This window comes from Musca domestica, unplaced genomic scaffold, assembly GCF_030504385.1.
Source record: "Musca domestica strain aabys unplaced genomic scaffold, Musca_domestica.polishedcontigs.V.1.1 78, whole genome shotgun sequence".
Taxonomy (NCBI): domain Eukaryota; kingdom Metazoa; phylum Arthropoda; class Insecta; order Diptera; family Muscidae; genus Musca; species Musca domestica.
Genome location: NW_026712403.1, coordinates 2,000,036 through 2,019,636, shown reverse-complemented (window position 1 = coordinate 2,019,636; position 19,601 = coordinate 2,000,036). Strand labels below are relative to the sequence as shown.

General features: G+C 36.0%; 1 protein-coding gene across 1 annotated transcript in view; it reads right to left on the bottom strand.

The window, feature by feature from the left end:
* The window catches only part of LOC109612996 (obscurin-like), a 215,120-nt gene that overhangs the window by 46,560 nt on the left and 148,959 nt on the right, over window positions 1-19,601 (bottom strand). Inside the window, exon 6 of the mRNA XM_059130658.1 lies at window positions 8,661-8,838. Coding sequence (XP_058986641.1) covers window positions 8,661-8,838 — 178 coding nt within the window. The remainder of the gene's footprint in view (window positions 1-8,660; window positions 8,839-19,601) is intronic.

The following is a 19,601-nucleotide window of genomic DNA, read 5'->3' as shown; positions in this document are numbered from 1 at the left end:
TTTTATTCTATTAATATACTTTATTACGTTACAGGGTGTCTTGTCGCTGCTCATTTCCCATTTAAATTCAAAATAACTATTCCACTCGAAACTTATTTCCCACATACCACCACATCAACAATAGAATGGCGATTATGATAATGTGTGCGAATGACAACTAAAACTACACCGAGCACATTCGTATTGTTGCCACAGCAAAGTTATTTGAATTTATTTACAATTTTTTATTTGGCGTTTGCACAGTTTTATTATTTCAATTCTTAATCGCCCTCCGTTTATTGCCTTAGCGATTTAAGCGCGTACAATATAAATATTCCAATACTAATTTTCATGCGAGCGCTCTTCACGTTTTGTTTTTCCGGCGCACAGAGGCAGTAGCAACAACAACAATAGAAGAGAAATCCCATTAACACTTTGCAAACCACTTAACGGTAGAAACTAAATTTGTTTTGAACATTCAATTTTTACGAACATCATTTGCATACATATCCATCCCCCACCCAACCCCCGTACCCAAATAGAAACAACCCGTGCCAAACGTTTTCAAATCCACTGCTTGAATGTTGTTTCATGAGAATGTCATACACACACACCCACACATACGTACAGAGGACAACACTCGCTCACTCACTCTCCTACTCAATAACACGATTAGAGCATGAAACGTACTCGAATTGGGTTTAGCAGTAGTATTAGCAATTTTCAACATGTTTTCGTTTCAATCTAATAAATTTTGGAGGAAAACCAGTGCCGGCATAATTGTGTGTGTTCGAGTGGGTAGGTGTGTGCATGTTTGGCAATTGACACATATGCCGCAGCATAATTGGTGATGGCATGTTGTACAGTCACACGACATACATATTTGACATCGTGAGTTTAAACCAGTAAATAAAGTCCTAAATTCGGGCGCGGGCGATTTTATGATACCCTACACCACTTTGCTAATTTAGTTGAGCTCCACATAACAATTAAAAGTTTTTATGGGAGAATTCAATTATACACCCTATGATTATAATTATAATTTAAAATTCAAAGGACGAAATATGCCGGAGCATTTGTATCTTTTAAATTTGGACTTGTATTGCCCATTTGGTGCAAAATTAATTTGAAATCGGATAAAGATATATATGGGAGCTACATCCAAATTGGAACCGATCTTCACCAAATTTGGCATACTACCTTCTAGACTCAATTCGGTCGCATGTGCCAAATTCCATCCCATTTGGGCAAATATTAGATGTTTGGTGCACAATAAAAGTTAAATCGGACGAAGAAATATGGGAGCTATATCCAAATCTGAACCGATCTTCGATAAAATTTAGTAAAGGTATTTCTGAGCTGTATTTGATATATTTCCCCAAATATTGTTGTTACACAGTGCATATTACGGCTGCGGAGGACAAAAATAACAAATCGGATGAACAATATATGTATGGGAGCTATAGTTATATCTGAACCGATTTCGATCAAATTTGGCATACTTATTTTCAGGCCTAATTTGGTTGTATATGCAAAATTCCATACTATTCGGACTGATATTACACGTTTGGTGCACAATAAAGATATATATGGGAGCTATATCTAAATTTTTTACCGATTATCTCCAATTTCAATAGTGTTCGTCCTTGGGCCAAACAAATGTTGTTTGGAAAATTTCATCTCAATCTATCTATATATATAAATGAAAGTTGTGTTAGTTACTACGCTTATAACTTAAGAACCGCTGAACTGATTTTAATGATTCATACAAATTCGGAATTGTCTCTTATCCGAAAAGGATAATATCCAAAAAAATCGCGTAAAATGTGATATGTTAACATTTTCATTTTGACTTTTGAAATGTACAATAGTAATGTTTTATTTTGCATGATTTTTTCCATTTTGACTTACTTTTTTCTAATGTACATTTGTAGTGTTTTTTATATTTATTTTTGAATTCGAATATTAATACCAATTTATTTAATTGACTTGATTTCTTGAGAACTGAAATTGATGACGGGTTACATGGAAGTGTAGAATTATGCGGTGGCGAAACGGAATAGATGATACCGAAATAATTTAATGCGGTCACACCAAAGTTAAAAGAAAATTACTTTTTCAAAATCGTTAAAAAGAAACACGAAAAAAGTGATCTCATTGCAACAATTCTCAAAACGGGAAAATATCGAAAAAAATTCCAATGGAATTGAATTTTAAAATAAAAGTACATTCTATTGACAAACTTTGTAAGGATCTTTAAACAGTTGCTGTAAAAAATCAGCGAACAAGTTAAAGATTTTTTCAATTTGTTATTCTTCTTTTGTCAATTTTTTTCAATTTGTAATATCATATTGAATTCAGTGGATTTTTTGTGAACAAAATAAAGAATAATTTTTCACTATATACAATTTTTCACCAAAAAAAATGAAATAAGTGCGAAATACGATGGTAACTGACATCTACCTTTCAACTCCAGGGCCTACATCGTGCTTCAGCTGGAAGATGCGCATACATTTAAACAAACAAAAATGACCGAAAAAGACTAATGGGGCTTATTTCAAAGCGTGGCCCTACTTCTTTCATGTAACAATAATCCGTCCAATGAGAGCTCAAAATGCAAAAATTTTTGGGAGTACAATCAGTAAATACCAAATATAAAGGGTGCAAAATAGTAGAGCGAATGGGACTTTTAGTAAGAAAAGGATTTCTATCCTTCCAAAAATTCTGCCTGAACATTTAAGATACCTTAAATCGCTTTAGCAGGTCATGATATCGATCATAAATAATCATCGTATGATTTAAGCCATTTTTGGAGTCTTCGCCATTTTCTTCTATTTTTGGCCCTTTTTTGGCATCTTTGTTTCTAAGGGGGGTAGAGAACCTCTTCGCATAAAATTTTCGGAGTAGGGCCCATATTGGTCTTGACCACTAAAAAATTTATTTATGCTACCCTGGGGTAAGGAACCATCGTACAGATAATTGCCACATAGAAATTTATTCATGTAAAGTCCCCACATTGGAGTATCCCCAAGTCCACTTTCACATCAATGTGTGGTCAGAAAAGAAAATTTTGTATTCTATTGAATTTGTAACCCCCCAGAGAATAGTGGTTGGGAACGTAGATTTGGGATATACATCTATATGAAATAAATTGTGAAAACATGAACAAATTACAAATATAAGAAAGTAGCACGGGACCGAGTATTTGTTGAATCGTCATTAAATTATACTATGATGAAAAATATGGACTCCAACTTACAATTTAAATGGCAAATAAAATTAATTCCCATCTTACGGTAATGGATGTAAAATAGCTATATTTTTGATTTGGCCTCTATTTGTCATCTTGGATTATAAGGGGTGAAGAAAGTTTTCAATGTAGGTCGATGTTTCGCATTTTACCATATTTCAAAGGATTTGGCTAAAAATGAGTATTTGGGGATGAAAATCTTACACAAAAATTTCAACATATCTACAAATTTTAGGATTTTTTCCATGTAATAGTATCCTCTCAAGTCCACCTTTTGGCGGACAAACAGACCGACATGGTTAGGGGGACTTATGAGGACTCTAATGCACAATCTGAGTTGCTAATGGGTTTAAAAAAGTAATTAACTTTGCCTATTCTTAAATCAATTAGCCCTCAATTACGAGTTGTACAAAGTACAGTAAATTCCAAATTACTGCTCATTTGACTAAAAATTAAAAACTAATCGACCAGTACGTGAATATTTATAACATTCATATCTTTGAATAATCATGCTTTGACAAATATGCATAATAGACAAAAACTATGGGCCGGCAACGCGGACCGGGCCAGTTAGTTGGATAATAAATGCGACCTGCATTTTGTTCACAAGATTACATGGACATACGGACGGACGGACAGACGGACTGACATGCATAAATCAACTCAGAAAGTGATTCTATGCAGATCATCAAAAGCAACTATGGGTCTATCTCGTTTCCTTTTGCTTGTTACAAACAAATGCACAAAGACGTAATATCCTGACCACCTTGGTATAAAAAGGGGAATCTAGTTATTGTAAGGATGGATTCAGGTATTATTTGGTAGATTCTATCAGAGAGTCAAAAGTTATAAGGCGACTAATATTCTCACGTATTAAAAGCTTTTTATATCGCCCAAAAGCTTTTTATATCCCCCAAAAGCTTTTTATATCCCCCAACCTACGAAGGAAGACTCCACTCGAATACAAGTATTTTAAAACTTTTGGTTGTATCTTCCTGCAGAAAATTCCAATTTCCAATGGAGGTTTACTGTTTGGTGTAGACCCTACATAGTGGTATTTTTCGATATATTTAAGGTATCGGCCAAAACTTCCAAAAGATATATTTATGCCTTGAGTTCTCTTCGAAAAAAAAAATCCCTTTTTAAAGTTTTTTATTAAAGGTCCTCGTTTTGTCATAAGCTCCAAATCGTGGGACCTGTTGATTTTGATTGGGTTAAATTTGATATTTTGGCCCAGATTCCCGAATATTTTTAATTTAATAGTACTAGACTCTAGATATTGGGTTGAAGAAATGCTAGCCATAATTTACAACTGAATGGGCCACAATTTTGTATTTTAGGTCCTTATGGGTAGCAGACTATTGCTCAAAGATATTTGCATTCGGGAAGTTGTAGTTCTTGTGCAAAGCGTGCACGCCAACCAATTTGGCTGCACCATTTTTCTCATGAAAGAGCAAGAAAAAGTTCAATGTTTCCTTAAATGTTTATGGGAAAAGGCGGTTCATGAAAATAATTGTTTCAGAACGTATGTCTCTTTTGACGAAATTCGTTTCAGAAGATACTTCCTCCTGGAGATGGACAGACTCCATCTATCCGATTTCATCCAAATTGGTTACAACGTAATATAATACCCTCAGACAGGGTATATATCCACTCCTTCTGGTACCTTCCCCACAAAAGGTCGAACTTTTCAAAGAAAATATTTGACTGCACAGAAAGAGAAAGGATAATCCGATTTTGCTCCAACTTTGCCATTCCTAATATTCGAATCAGTGCTAGATCAGTTACGAAAATGGACAATATCGGTCTACTCCGTCAAGTACCTCTTCTCTGTTACAAAATTCGACTTATGAGTCCGATTGTCTTCACATTACAATATTTTTACTAACCCGAGGTGTGGTGTGAAGATGGGATATGTAAATCCAACCCCTCTGGTACCTCTCTCATAACGGGTTAAAATTTCGAACAACTAAGAATCTGATAAAACTCGAAATCAACATCCGATTCTATTCAGACTCAATATTTTTATCAGCACAAGATCTGTTACAAAGATGGTATAGATCGGACCGTTCCTACTGGAACGTTCCTACTGGAAGTTTTGAATGACCAAAGCGATTATAAAATCCGAAATAAGCACCCGGTTCTCTTGATATTTCACACATGCTATTATTTTTACTAACACAAGATCTGCTGTGGAGATGTGATATATCGGTTCAATCCTTCTAGTATACCCTCCACACAGAGGCGCAAAATTTTGAATACCCATAAGGTTCATAAAACGCGAAATTAACATCCGATTCCATTCGTCTCAATATTTCCATTAAAAAGATCGGACCATTTCTTCTGGGATTTCGCCCACATAGAATTCAAAATTTTAAAAAACAAAACGCTCAAATTTTCAATGCTTTTATCAGTCGTAACTTTGGTACAAGTAATGGCAGGGGATTTAAAAAAGCATGGCAGGGGAGAAATACATACTCAAAAGTACCAAAAGTACTAAATAATAATAACTTTGGTATTTGGGGAAGGAATAAAGCTGGAAATCTGAAATTTGAAGTGAGAGTCTTGACGTTGTATCGGATAGAGAAACTAAAGATTTCTTCGAAATTCTAACAACACGTGTACCTAAAGTACTCAAATTCTCATCGGAGAAAACCAAATTCGATAGTTCGCCACTTTCGGCCAAGCGAAGCAACACTTTGGCGTTTGAGTCTATTTTCTCCGACGCGGGTTTCGATCAAGTCGCTTCTTTTCTTTCCGAACCATTTCTGCTGATGTTGATGTTTTCTTTCGTACACTTCCTTGGGCTACGCTACCAGTATCACGGTAACGGGCGATGGTACGAGGCACAAAAGATTTATTCACATTTAAATGCTGGAGTGCTCTAACGATAGCCACTTGTAGTTTTCCAGTCAAATATAAGGAAATCACACTATCCCGCTTGAATTCTATCACGAATAACTTTTTTTCTAGAAAATTCTCACCAAAATGCTTTTGTACGCTTGTAAACAATATAATGAGCTGTCACTGGAATAATTTTAACACCTGTCGGACGAGAAATGACAGCAGTCTGAAGTTGGTTGCAGTTTTTTCATCTCACCCTTTATATATGTTTCATCCGATTTGGTGTTTATGTTCCGCACATCCGTAAAATGCACAATAATAATAAAAAATCACAATGATATTTGGTACCAGGATACTGCTCGAAAATACTCCTGCCAAATTTTATGGTTTTCCAATCGATTTGCTTAAACAATTGCATTTATGCTATTTTGGGGTAGAGAACCATCTTAATGAAAAATTTTAACATAGGTATATATTTTGGTATAGTACCCACATAACGGCACCCCTTCCACTTCCCAAGTAATATTGGGTAATAAAAGCAAATTCTTTAAAGTTTGCAATGGGAACCAAAGACTCTTTTGGAATTTCCCACCCTCCAGACAATGACCCGAAAATTGTTTCAAAGTGTAACTTGCACAGTTTTGGTACGGTTTCCTTCAAATTCAGTGTTCTGCTCCTGGTGTTCTGTGTATATTGTGACAAAATTCGGTTCAAATTGGGATATAGTACCCATAAAGCTCCCATTAAAATCACTCACAAATTTTTTAGTCTTTAAAAAAAACTATCTTTTTTTTAAAAAAAACTCTATTTGTGACTAGGTAGTAGCCTGGGTCCGATTTGGATATAGTCCCGATATATAGTTTTCAATTTTGGATTTTCCATTTTTATACCCTCCACCATAGTATGGAGGGTATATTAAGTGTGCCATTCCGTTTGTAACACCTCGAAATATACATTTTAGACCCCACAAAGTATATGTATTCTTGATCAGCATAAAGTTCTATATCGATTTAGCGATGCCCGTTCGTCCGTCTGTGGAAATCACTCTAGCTTCCGAACGATAGTTTGATAAAATTTTACTCAAATATATATTATGTCTGCAGGAATTATGTCTGCAGGAATTAAAATTGAGCCATGTAGGTCCACGTTTTGGTATAGCCCCCATAAAACGGTACCTCCCTATATTCGGTATTTGGATGATTTTAGCGACATTATTCACCGGAATCGGTGAATATAAAATACTACAGCGTAAGACGAAAAATTGTCTGTGCAGGTCTACATTTTCGTATAGCCCCCATATAACGGTACCTCCCTTTTTTCGGTATTTTGGTGATTTAGGCGACATTATTCACCGGAATTGTTTCAAATATGGTATTTGAAGTTCATAATGGATACTTCAGCCTATGACAGAAAATTGTCTGTGCAGATACAGGTCTTTTTTCAAGTTTCGCATTTGAATATTCTAGTGGCTTATGACAAAAGTTACCTATGCAAGTCCTCGGCGTCGTATAGAGCCTAATATGACCGCTACATTCGGTATTTTTAAGATTTTAACAGAATTTTTAACGGATTTCTTTTTTTTTTAATTGTCAAATTCGTTCCTAATTGTGGAGGGTATTGAAACATCGGCCGAACTTACAGCTTTTTTTACTTGTTCAGATTCACTTCATGTATAAAAAATGTTGTATCCCTCTGCAATGGGTTGTCCACCTGTCGTAGGAAACCTCATACCGTGTCATCCCTGCAACATAAACGCATAAAACACGTCAACATAAATTGATGTGTCCGTATATATGTGTGTGTGTGTGATTGTATTCGAAAATATTGAAACTGCTATTTTCTTGCATGTTCAGACCATTTGGTGTTTTGTGAGGAGATTGTGTCACTAATTTTGTTTTGAGTTGCCGCTACTGCTGCTGCTGGAGTAGCTATTGCTGATATTAAGCTATTTTCAATTTAAAACTTAATTTGCTATTTTGACAGGATGCCAGTAAAAATTTGTTGCTCCTTTAAGTGCCAGTGCCAGTGAGCGTTAGAGCGGTAGCGAGAGAATGAGGCTGAGTTAATAATTTCTTGGCACTTCTGTGCGGGACTCTGAGTGTATAGCCGATCGGTTCTGTAAAAATGGAGGTGCCGGCGGAAAATACCCTCACATTGCCACTTGCTAAGAAAATCCATTTAAAATTTTAGTCATCCTGTATGCGAGTGGTCGTGTGTGTGAGTGTGAATTTTTGTATATTTAGACGTGTGTGTGTTTGTTCGGAAGTCTTTGTAATTGGATTTTGTGGCATTGTGCACGCGCTCATTCACAGCTCTCTTTTCCCAACACCAGCAGTGTGCGTGTGTGTGTGTAAGCTGGTGTTTGCTAAGTAAGATCTACATCGGGGCTAATGTGTTTATGTGGGTGCCGTGTCATGACATTTGCACGAATTGCTGATGTAAAATACTCAACACAAGATGTTGTCACAAAAATATGGAGGTTGGGAGTTGGTTGGATTGGATGGCGGCAACGTCGATTTCGGTTTTCGAAGCCCCCTCCAAAAAAAAAGAGGCACCAGAAAAAAAAAACATGCTATGAAATACTCACCTAATACCACCGCGACTGGTATCATAGTTTAGCAGACGTGTATTGTGTCGCCATGTTATGTACGATGTTGGCTGCGGTATTTTCGATATGACACACTGAAGTTCAATGGTACTGCCGGCTTTGTAATATTTCTCTGGTGTTGAGGAGCCACGTTCATCCAGTATTTCCACATGAGGAACTGTAAATATGCGAATAAATATGCATTAGTGGGTAGTTCGGCTAGTTGTAGTTGTGTGGAGTGGATGAGGGGGGAACTGAATGAAAGACTAGAACACATCCAATATTTCCACATGAGGAATTGTAAATAACCGTATAAAACATGGACTAGTGTTGGTGACAGTGTTTGTTGTCAGTGATTGTGTTACTGATTAAATGAATGCATGACTGAATTGAACACTGAGAGAAAATTTAATATTTATTCAAAGAGAGGTTGACAAACAGAGAGAAGAGAATCACAGTCGAAGAGCATTATTATTATTTATGTGACCCACATTGATAAAAGGTAAACAAATTCGGTTGTGGCAGACAGGAATGACCAGAACTTTTCGTATTCTAGTGCACTTTTCCAAAACTACCTCATATCACAATTTCAGATACCAACAGAGATCTAAGTATTACATTTGAGGATTCCAATCCTATCCCGTCACCCAATACAAAATTTAGTACCTATCGTACCAATCTAAATTTAAATTTTTAGAACTTTGTTCCCATCCCTTCATCCAATACCAAATGTAGTACCATTTAGTACTTTTGGAACACTTACAGTACACATTTCCGATACCACCTCATTCTCTTCAACCTAGACCCAAGAGTGGTCTCGGTACAAAATTTCAGAATTCCATCTCAGTATGACACAAATATTTTGGCATTTTCAATATCAACTCCTAGTTTCAAATACATTTTCAAAACCAGATACCAACAGAGACACCAGTATCAAATATTTATCCAAAACCTATACCTTCATCCAGAACTACCAAAACCGTCACACGCTGCCCGAATGTTGCTCGGCGGGATTTTGACCCGTTCCCGGCCAAGCGCTTGCTTGAGATGATCGACACTTTGGTACTTTTTAGTGTCAACCTTGCTTTCCAAAATACTCCAGACACAATAGTCCAACGGATTTTAAAACCATTCTTGGTTGAGTGCGATAGTACTGAGTCCTGTTGGAATGTCCAAGGTCTGCGGCCAAAATGTTTGCGTGCCCAGGATTTCAATACACCCTCCAAAATATTTTCGCGATAATATTCGGCATTCATTCTGATGCCACGGTCGATCAATACGAGCACAGAGCTACCATCGGCTGTTAAGGCGGCCCACACCATCACCGTGGCTGGCGCATGAGTTCTGGTGGCCAACCGTAGGTGCACATTTTCAGCTGACCTCTTTGGCAAGTAAATACGATCATTTTGTTTGTTTACAAACTGCTGGACAACGAATGTTTTCTCATCGGAGAAAAGCAAATTCGGCAGTTCACGACTTTCGGCCAAGCAAAGCAACTCTCTAGCTCTTTTGAGTCTATTTTATTTCTGTTGCGGTGTAAGTTCTACCCCGAGCTTATTTTTCAATATTTGCCGAATGGAATATTGCGATATGTTCAGCTTACAAGCCATGTTTCGGCCACTGCGACGCGGGTTTCGATTAAGTCGCTTCTTTACTTTTCGAACAATTTTTGTTTTCTACCGTCCACTTCTTTGAAGTCGGGCTACGGTACCAGTACCAGTACGGTAACGAGCGGTGGTATGAGATACAAAAGATTTATTCACTTCTAAATGCTGGAGTGCTCTAACGATAGCCACTTTTGATTTTCCAGTCAAATATAAAGAAATCACACTATCGCGTTTGAATTCCATCACGAATAACTTTTTTACTGGAAAATTCTCTCCAAAATGCTTTTGTACGCTTTTCTTTTCGTGCACTTGTGGTACCTATTTCTGAAACCACCTCTTTATTACTGACCTACTACGGGGACCGCAATGCAAATTTTCTGCTTCTCCAATCCTACCGGTCCACCCAAAATTTAAGTGGTATCAAATTGAGTACCGTTTAGTACACGAATTTCCAAAACTACATATATTCATAAGTCCTGGAATGCTATAGTAATCTTATTTCTAAATTATAGAACTTCAGTTCTATCGGTTCACTTAAATCAAAATTGTACCAAATTTAGTAACTTTGAATACTTTTCGTGGACATAAGTACAAATTTCGAAAACATCCTCCATATCCAAATCCTACACTGTGCCAGTAATGTTAATTTCAAATTTCAGGATTCCAGCTCCATCCGTTCTTCCACATTCAAATTGTACTAAATTTAGTGCCGTTTAGTACTTTTCGTTCCAAAATTACCTCCTCACATCGATTCTACTCCTTAACATTAATTCCCAATCCAAAATTTTAAGTTATTTTTTAGCTCTAACCGTGGAAGTGGTTTCGGATATGTGTACTAAAATTGGGTAATGGAATAGAGCTAAGATCCTGAAATTTGATATAGATGTCACTGTTGGTGTCTGTGGTTTTGAAATGGAGGTGGTTTTGGAAATGCGTTCTACATGTGGGTTAAGGAATAGGACGGGAATCCTCAAATTTGATATAGGGTAAGTGTGCCTAAGTTCGGCATGTCCCAGTAGTCGGCACTTTTTATTTTTAAGCCCAAATAAATGAAACTATTATAACTAAATATATTTTGTTTACTTCAAATATATTGTTAGCTATCTTTGTGTACAATTTCGCTAAGAAAAGATGATTTATTCTAATAACAATTAAATTTTTGTTTGTGAAGGTCCTCAACAATCCATATTCTTAAGAAAAGTACAATAAAGACGTCGAATCAGTTTAACTAAACAGAAATATTATATCTTAATGAATTAATTTATTATTATTATTAATTATGCTTACAAAAAAATTGGTATGCCGACTGTTGGAACATGCCATACCGACAATTGGCAAGTGGTGCCGACTACTGGCAAAAAAGCATTGTTTTAATAAAACTACAAATTTATGAAATTTAATAAAACGTTATTAAAACTTTATTTATTATTGCAAAAACTATACAAAATTTCGAATCTGAATAAATTACTTTGTAATAATTGAAAAGTTCCACTTAGAATGGTGAGCGATTAAAAACACGAAAATCCTAAAAGTGCCGACTACTGGTACACTTACCCTAGATGTCATTCTTGGTATATTGAATTAAGATATAGAGGTGGTTTTGCAAATGGGTTCTTTAATTGAACGAAAATTGCTAAATGGTACTATATTTTGTACAATTTCGTCTTCGATGAACAGATAGTGCTTGAGATATGAAATTTGGTGTTACGGTCGCTGTTTATGTGTAGCCTGGACATATGGAAGTGGTTTCGGAAATGTGCACAGTGGTTCCGATTTTTGTTCTTAGTCAAAATCTTTAGTTATTCCTCATGAAAATCTTTCTAGACTATAAACATTTTGAAATGATCTCCTATTTATTTACTTATTTCTGTCGTTTTCTAACTAAAACATACCTCTTCTAAACCAATAAACCTTTTCAATAAAATTAATTCGTAAACCAAATACTTCAATTCACTAAATCCTTGGCTATTCATTGTGCCAGTGTCGCTGCCATTGTGTACACGGTCGATTGTCGAATTTTCTTTTGTTATTTTAACAAAACAAACAAGCAAATGCATGTTTTAACAAAAAGTGAAAAAAAGAACAATTTGACATTTGTTACAGTGTTTCGTTATTTTGCTGAATTGAATTGAATGGTGTCAACAACGAATTGAACTTCATGTTCGTACCGAAGATAAATAAATATACACGTATGTGTGCAAAAACATCACACAAAGGGATTGAATGTAATGACGATCAATTGAAACAAGTGAGAACGAAAAACGACATTAATTGTGGAGTGTCCTGAATTCTTTTTCACCATGGAGAAAAATTGAATTATATAAAACTTTGAAAATTTTGAAATTAAAATTAGAGTTATCGCAACATGGGTGCTATGTTAAAAATGGGCTAGTATTGATTACTTTTGGGATGTTCATTGTGTTCCAGTAAAAAAGTAAAAGAGAGACATTTTATATTCGCTCTGAGAGAACTACTTTACCATAAAACAGAGGTGAGCAATATCTTAATAAGATATTGTTTAAGAGAAAACAACTTAAAAAGCATCAATAGGTTCTACAGTATTGAAAATTATGACCCTTTGTGCGTGAGGTCCCAGAAGGAGTTCGCAGATATGCATCATTTTCACAACAGATCTCGTCTTAGCAAAAATGTTTGTATGTGCGAAATTTGAAGAGAGTTTGATGCTTATTTCGTTTCTTTGAGCGTTTTGTTTTTCAAAATCTTAAACCCTATGTGGGGCAGGTAGCAAAAGAAAGGGTCCGATCTCCACATCCATCTTTATAACAGATCTTGTGTTGGTGGAAATATTCAGATGTACCAAGTCTGGAATTGAATCAGATGTTAATTTTGCTTTTTACGAGCTTCATAGATATTCAAAATTTTGAGCCTTTGTGGGAGAGGTACCAAAAGGAGTAGACCGATATATCCCATCTTCACAACAGATCTTGTGTTAGTAGAAATAATGGAAAGCATGAAATATAAGGAGAACCTGATGCTTATTTCGCATTTTATGACCTTTATGGATATTCAAAATGTTAACCCTTTGTAGGGGAGGTACCAGAAGGAGTGGACCGACACATTCCTTCTTAACACCAGACCTTGGGGTAATAAAATTATTGAGATGTGTGAAATTTGAAGACAATCGGACATCACCTTTTTTATACCCTCCACCATACATATACCCTCCATATATTAAGTTCGTCATTCCGTTTGTAACTCATCGAAATAATCATTTTCATTTAAAATTCTAAGACTGTCCGTCCGTCTGCCCCGATATTCGGAATTTTGATGATTTTAGACACATTTTCCAATGGAATGGTCTGAAAATCGCCACACAACGAGTTCCTTGTGAGTACTTTATTCATTGAAAGAGAATTATCTATATAGGTCCACGATATCATATAGTCCACATATAACAGTACCCCCAATATTCGGTATTTTGATGATTTTACCCACATTTTTCAACGGAATTGTCTGAAATTCTACACAAGGGCTTCATTGTGAACACTTTACCGACTGACAGGGAGTTCTCTATATAGGTTCATGATATCGTATATCCCCCTATATAACGGTACCCCCCGATATTCGGTATTTAGATGATTTTAGCCACATTTTTAAACGGAATTGTCTTAAATTCTATACAAGGAGTTATTTGTAAGTACTTTATCCCTAGACATAGATTTGTCTATATAGGTCCACAATATCGTTTATCCCCCATATATCGACACCTTCCGAGATTTTAACAGAATTTTTAATGGATTTTATTTTTATTATTTTTTGAAAATGCCCGAATTCGTTCCAAATGGTGGAGGGTATGCAAAGTTCGGCCCGGACGAACTTACTGCTTGTTTACTTGTTAAGAGTTGTAATTATTCAAAATTTTGACCCTTTGTGTGGGAGGTACTTGATGGAGTGGCCGAGATTGTCTATTTTCGCACCTGACCTAGGGGCAAAAATCGGATTATCAATTCTCTTTCTGTGCAGAAAAAAAAATATTTTTTTTTTAAATTTCGACCTTTTGTGGGGGAGCTACCAAAGGAGTGGTCCAGAATATTCCATCTTAATACAAGATCTTGGGTTAATAAAAATATTAGATGTTTGAAATTTGAAAACAATCGGACTCTTACATCACATTTTATAAGAGTTGTAATTATTCAAAATTTTGAACCTTTGTGGGGGAGGTACCAGAAGGGGTGGACCGATAATCGAATTATCGTTCCCCCTTCTGTGCAGAAAATATACTTTTTGAAAATTTCGACCTTTTGTGGGGGGAGGTACCAGAAGGGGTGGACCGACATTGCCCATCTCCGAACTCGATCTAAGTTTGACAAAATATTACGATGTACGATACTCCCTTCGAGAGTTATCGAATTATAGGTCAATGTTCCGGAGAAGCGTCCCTATAATGGTACCTCCTGATTTTACCTTTTTCGAGTGTCTTGACCACATTTTCCAATGCGATTTGTCTAAAATTTGTGTTTAGGCTTCTTTACAGAAAAACCATTTACAGAAAAATTTCAATATATGTTCTTTAGATATCATAACGGTACCACGCAGATCCATGTTCCGTTCAAATTGTGTGGGATGTACCTCCCCCTCGACACGATTTTTGAGTTTCAATTTTAAAAATTGACTAACATTTTATAAAACATTAATTTTATTTGAGGTTGAGATTAGTACGGAAAGACCTTTCTTTAATTTAATGGACTAAGGACTTTTAAGAAATGTGACCGATTTTGAGTGAGGTAACAAGGAGGCGTAAACCAATATATCCCATTATCGATTTTCATCTCATTTCGATAGAAATTTTGAAAAAGTTTGGAAAAATCTGGCATCATTTCAAACTGCATTGATCTAATACTAAATGGATGTGAGAAGTTTGATGAAAATCTGTGACTATTTCTAATTCCTAATTCAATTTCCTAACTAATTCATTGCCCCTAATACAAATACATATATTTTTACATCCTTCACCATAGTATGAAGGGTATATTAAGTTTGTCATTCCGTTTGTAACACCTCGAAATATACATTTTAGACCCGATAAAGTATATATATTCTTCATCAGCATAAAATTCTATGTCGATTTAGCGATGTCCGTCCGTCTATCCCTTTGTCCGTCTGTGGAAATTACTATAGCTTCCGAACGAATTGAAGTACATTGATATAATTTTACTCAAATATATGTTATATCAGCAGGACTTTTGGTATTGAAAATGGGCTATGTAGATCCACTTTTTGGTAAAGCCCCCGTATAACGGTACTTCCCGATATTCGGCATTTTGATGATTTTAGCGACATTATTCATCGGAATTTGTTTCAAATTTGGTATTTGAAGTTCATAATGGATACTGCAGCCTTAGGCAGAAAAATGTCTGTGCAGGTCCACATTTAGGTATAGCCCCCATTGAACGGCACCTCCCGATATTCGGTATATTGATGATTTTAGCGACATTATTTACCGGAATTGTTTCAAATTCGGTATTTGAAGTACGTAATGAATACTACAGCCTATTACAGAAAATTGTCTATACAGGTCCAGGTCTTTGTATAGCCCCCATATAACGGTACCTCTTGATATTCCATATTTTGATGATTTTAGTGACATTATTAATCGAAATTGTTTCAAATTTGGTATTTAAAGTTCGTAATGGATACTACAGCCTAAGGCAGAAAATTATCTGTGCAGGTCCACGTCTTCGTATAGCCCCCATATAACGGTACCTCCCGATATTCGGTATTTTAATGATTTTAGCGACATTATTCATCGGCATTGTTTCAAATTTGGTATTTGAGGTTCGAAGTGAATATTGCAGCCTAAGCCAGGCAATTGTCTGGGCAGGTCCACATTTTGGTATAGCCCCCATATAATAGTATCTCCCTGTATTGATGATTTTAGCTACACTATTCAACAATTTTTTTCTTTTTCAAGTTTCGCATTTGAATATTGTAATGGCTTATGACAAAAGTTGCCTATGCGGGTTCACGTCGTCGTTTAGACCCTAATATGACGGCTACATTTGGTATTTTTAAGATTTTAACAGAATTTTTATTTGTTTTTCAAATTTTGAGAATTATAATGAGATGCCCAAAAATAGGACAAACATGGGAAGACTTTTTTAGAATAATTCAAAATTCATGATTATTGGAAAAATTGATCTTTGGCGGGGGTGGAAGCAATAGAAGTGGGTCTATATTTTCCACATTAAAATAGATACAAAATTTTATAAAAATATTACTTATTTTAAAGTTTGAGCTAAGCATAACTTTCCGCCCTTTATAGGATTAATGACTTTTCGCAATTTTGACCCATTGTGGATGAGGTACCAGAAGGAGCAAACCCATATATTCCATTACTGCATCTCATTACATTTCGATAGAAATTTTGGAATGTTTGAAGTTTGGTAAAATCTGCATTAATTTTATTTTTTATTTTTTCAAAATTCGGGACCTATACATTCCATGTACTCCCTTAATCTAATACGGAATGTGAGAAGTTTAATGTAAATCAGTGTCTATTTCTAATTCCATTTCCTAAGGGATTCCTTGCACCTGACACAAATATTTATTTTAAACACTTTTCGTCCATAGTAAAATAATGTGTACCTCGATTTGAAAATAAAGGCGGACATCGCTGATATAAGCTTTTACAAAAAGAATGACAAATTTAAAATTACACCGATTTTCGGATGGCAGGTATAAAAATATGTTGTAGATATTTTGGAATTTTGCTTTTAAAAATACACATTTAAGTTATATTCGATATACTTTTAAAATAGACTTTAAAAGAAATCGGTTTCAATTCTCAATATATCCCATAAAGTGAGAGTGAGTTTTTTTTTTTTCAACTACTGCAGACTTTTATAATTTTTTGATTCCATCTTCTCTTTGTTTTCAATTTAAATTGAACAAAATGTTCCCTATTGAATTTTGTACAGCATATGGAAATACGCAGAAGAATTTCGCTAACGGCAATAAGCCGACGCTATTTAAATAGGTTCTCCTACACACATACCGAATCGCATGTATGGGAACACAATCGTGGTTTAAGGGATGTCATTTTCCTGGAAGTTTTACTTTCACAAAACCAATAAATATGTATGCATTTTTAGATTGCATTCAATCAAGCTAATGAATTGTTCCAGGTATTGCAGCGATGAAGCTACGACGAATTGTAAATTTCATTTTGAAACTAAAGGATAGGAAAAACAAACGTTTTGCATGGAGAATGTAGAAAAAACATCTTCAAAAAGTAACAATTAGGATAGTGAGCCATTTGGGAAGTGTGTACAGGGTGAGATAAAAAATTTACATTTTTTTCTAAATTTTAGAATAAGTTTAGATTTGTTTGAATTGGTCACTTTTGGTACGAGTTATGGCCTTTAAACGGACAATTAAACTGTCACACGCAGCCCGAATGTTGTTCTGCGGTATTTTTGCCCATTGCCGGCGAAGCGCTTGCTTGAGGTGATCGACACTTTGGTATTTTTTAGTGCCAAACTTGCTTTCCAAAATACTCCAGTCGCCATAGTCCAACGGATTGGTATCCGGAGATTTTGGTGGCCAATGTGCGCTGGAAAATGAAGCGAGGAACCTCATTTTGAAACCATTCTTGGGTGGCGCGTGCGATGGTGCTTAGTCCTGTTGGAATGTCCAAGGTCTGCGGCCAAAATGTTTGCGTGCCCAAGGCTTTAATACAACCTACAGAATATTTTCGAGATAATATTCGGTATTTATTCTGATGGTCGATTAATACGAGCGGATAGCACCATCGGCTGTTATGGCGGACCACACCAACACCATGACCAGCGCTTGAGTTCTGGTGGCCAACCGAAGGTGCACACTTTCAGCTGACCTCTTTGGCAAGTAACCACAATCATTTTGTTTGTTTACAAACTGCTGGACAACGAATGTTTTCTCATCGGAGACGGAGAAAAGCAAATTCGGCAGTTCACCAGCTACGGTCAAGCGAAGCAACTCTTTAGCTCTTTAGAGTCTATTTTCTTTCTATTGCGGTATAAGTTCTTGCAGTTTTTGGAATTTCAATGGCTTTACCTCATTTTTCAATATTTGGAAATATTGGAATATTGCGATATGTTCAGCTCACGAGCCAATCGATCAAGTCGCTTCATTACTTTTCGAAGCATTTCCGCTGATGTTGCTGTTTTCTTCCGTCCACTTCCTTGACGTCGGGCTACGCTACCAGTATCACGGTAACGAGCGATGGTACGAGCTACAAAAGATTTATTCACATTTAAATGCTAGAGTGCCCTAACGATAGCCACTTGTGGTTTTCCAGCCAAATATAAAGAAATCACGCTTGAATTCCGTCACGAATAACTTTTTTTTCTCGAAAATTCTCACCAAAATGCTTTTGTACGCTTGTAAACAAGATAATGAGCTGTCAGTGGAATAATTTTAACAGCTGTCGGGCGAGTGGCTTAGAAATGATAGCAGTCTGAAGTCGGTTGCAGGTTTTGCCTCTCACAGGGTGAGACAATATCTGCCATTCGCAACCACCATATTCATCCTTTCTCAAATCCCATTGGACTATCCCTCATTAAGTGCCTCTTTTAAAATATACCCTTGTGCATTTTTCACTCATACTCATCACCAAAAGCTATTATCAAGCCCGGAATATATTTAATAATTTAAATGTATTTAAAATAACAGAAAAGTAAAAACTCCTCTCCACTTTCTAATGCAAAACCCCATTGGACCTCACTAGAAAGATAGACCTCACAATTAATGCTTCGTATTTAGCACTGTGTACTTCATAAGCAAACCGAACGTTTATATTTGGTTTAAGCTTTATGCATTCTTTGCCCACAGAATACACCTACACTCATGCATACATACGTAGATATACCAAAAGACAGGCGGGCGGACAAACAAACGTACAAACAAATAGCAGGAATGTAGTCTAAAGATGATTACACCAGATGTGGCAGGAGAGAGGCTATTCTTTTTGTGTTCTGGATGAAATCATTTTAATTCTTAGAAAATCCTTTTGGCTATTATCAGATCCACGCAGTGTAATAGAATTCAGCAGAGGCTGGGCATGACGGAGTTGCCATATTAATATTTTTCTGGTGATGGAAGAAAAAATTGACACAGCAAGATTTGTTTTTTTCTGGCCTGGGCTTGGTGATATTAGGCCCTTCGGAGGAGCATAGTGGATTCTTATTACTATCCAAAAAAAAAAAAAAAAAAAAAAACAGTAAAGAAAGTCGTAAAGTCGGGAGGGGCCAAATCAGATGAACAATATATATGGGAGCTATAGCTATATCTGAACCGATCTTCACCAAATTTAAAATACTGGCTTCTAGACTCA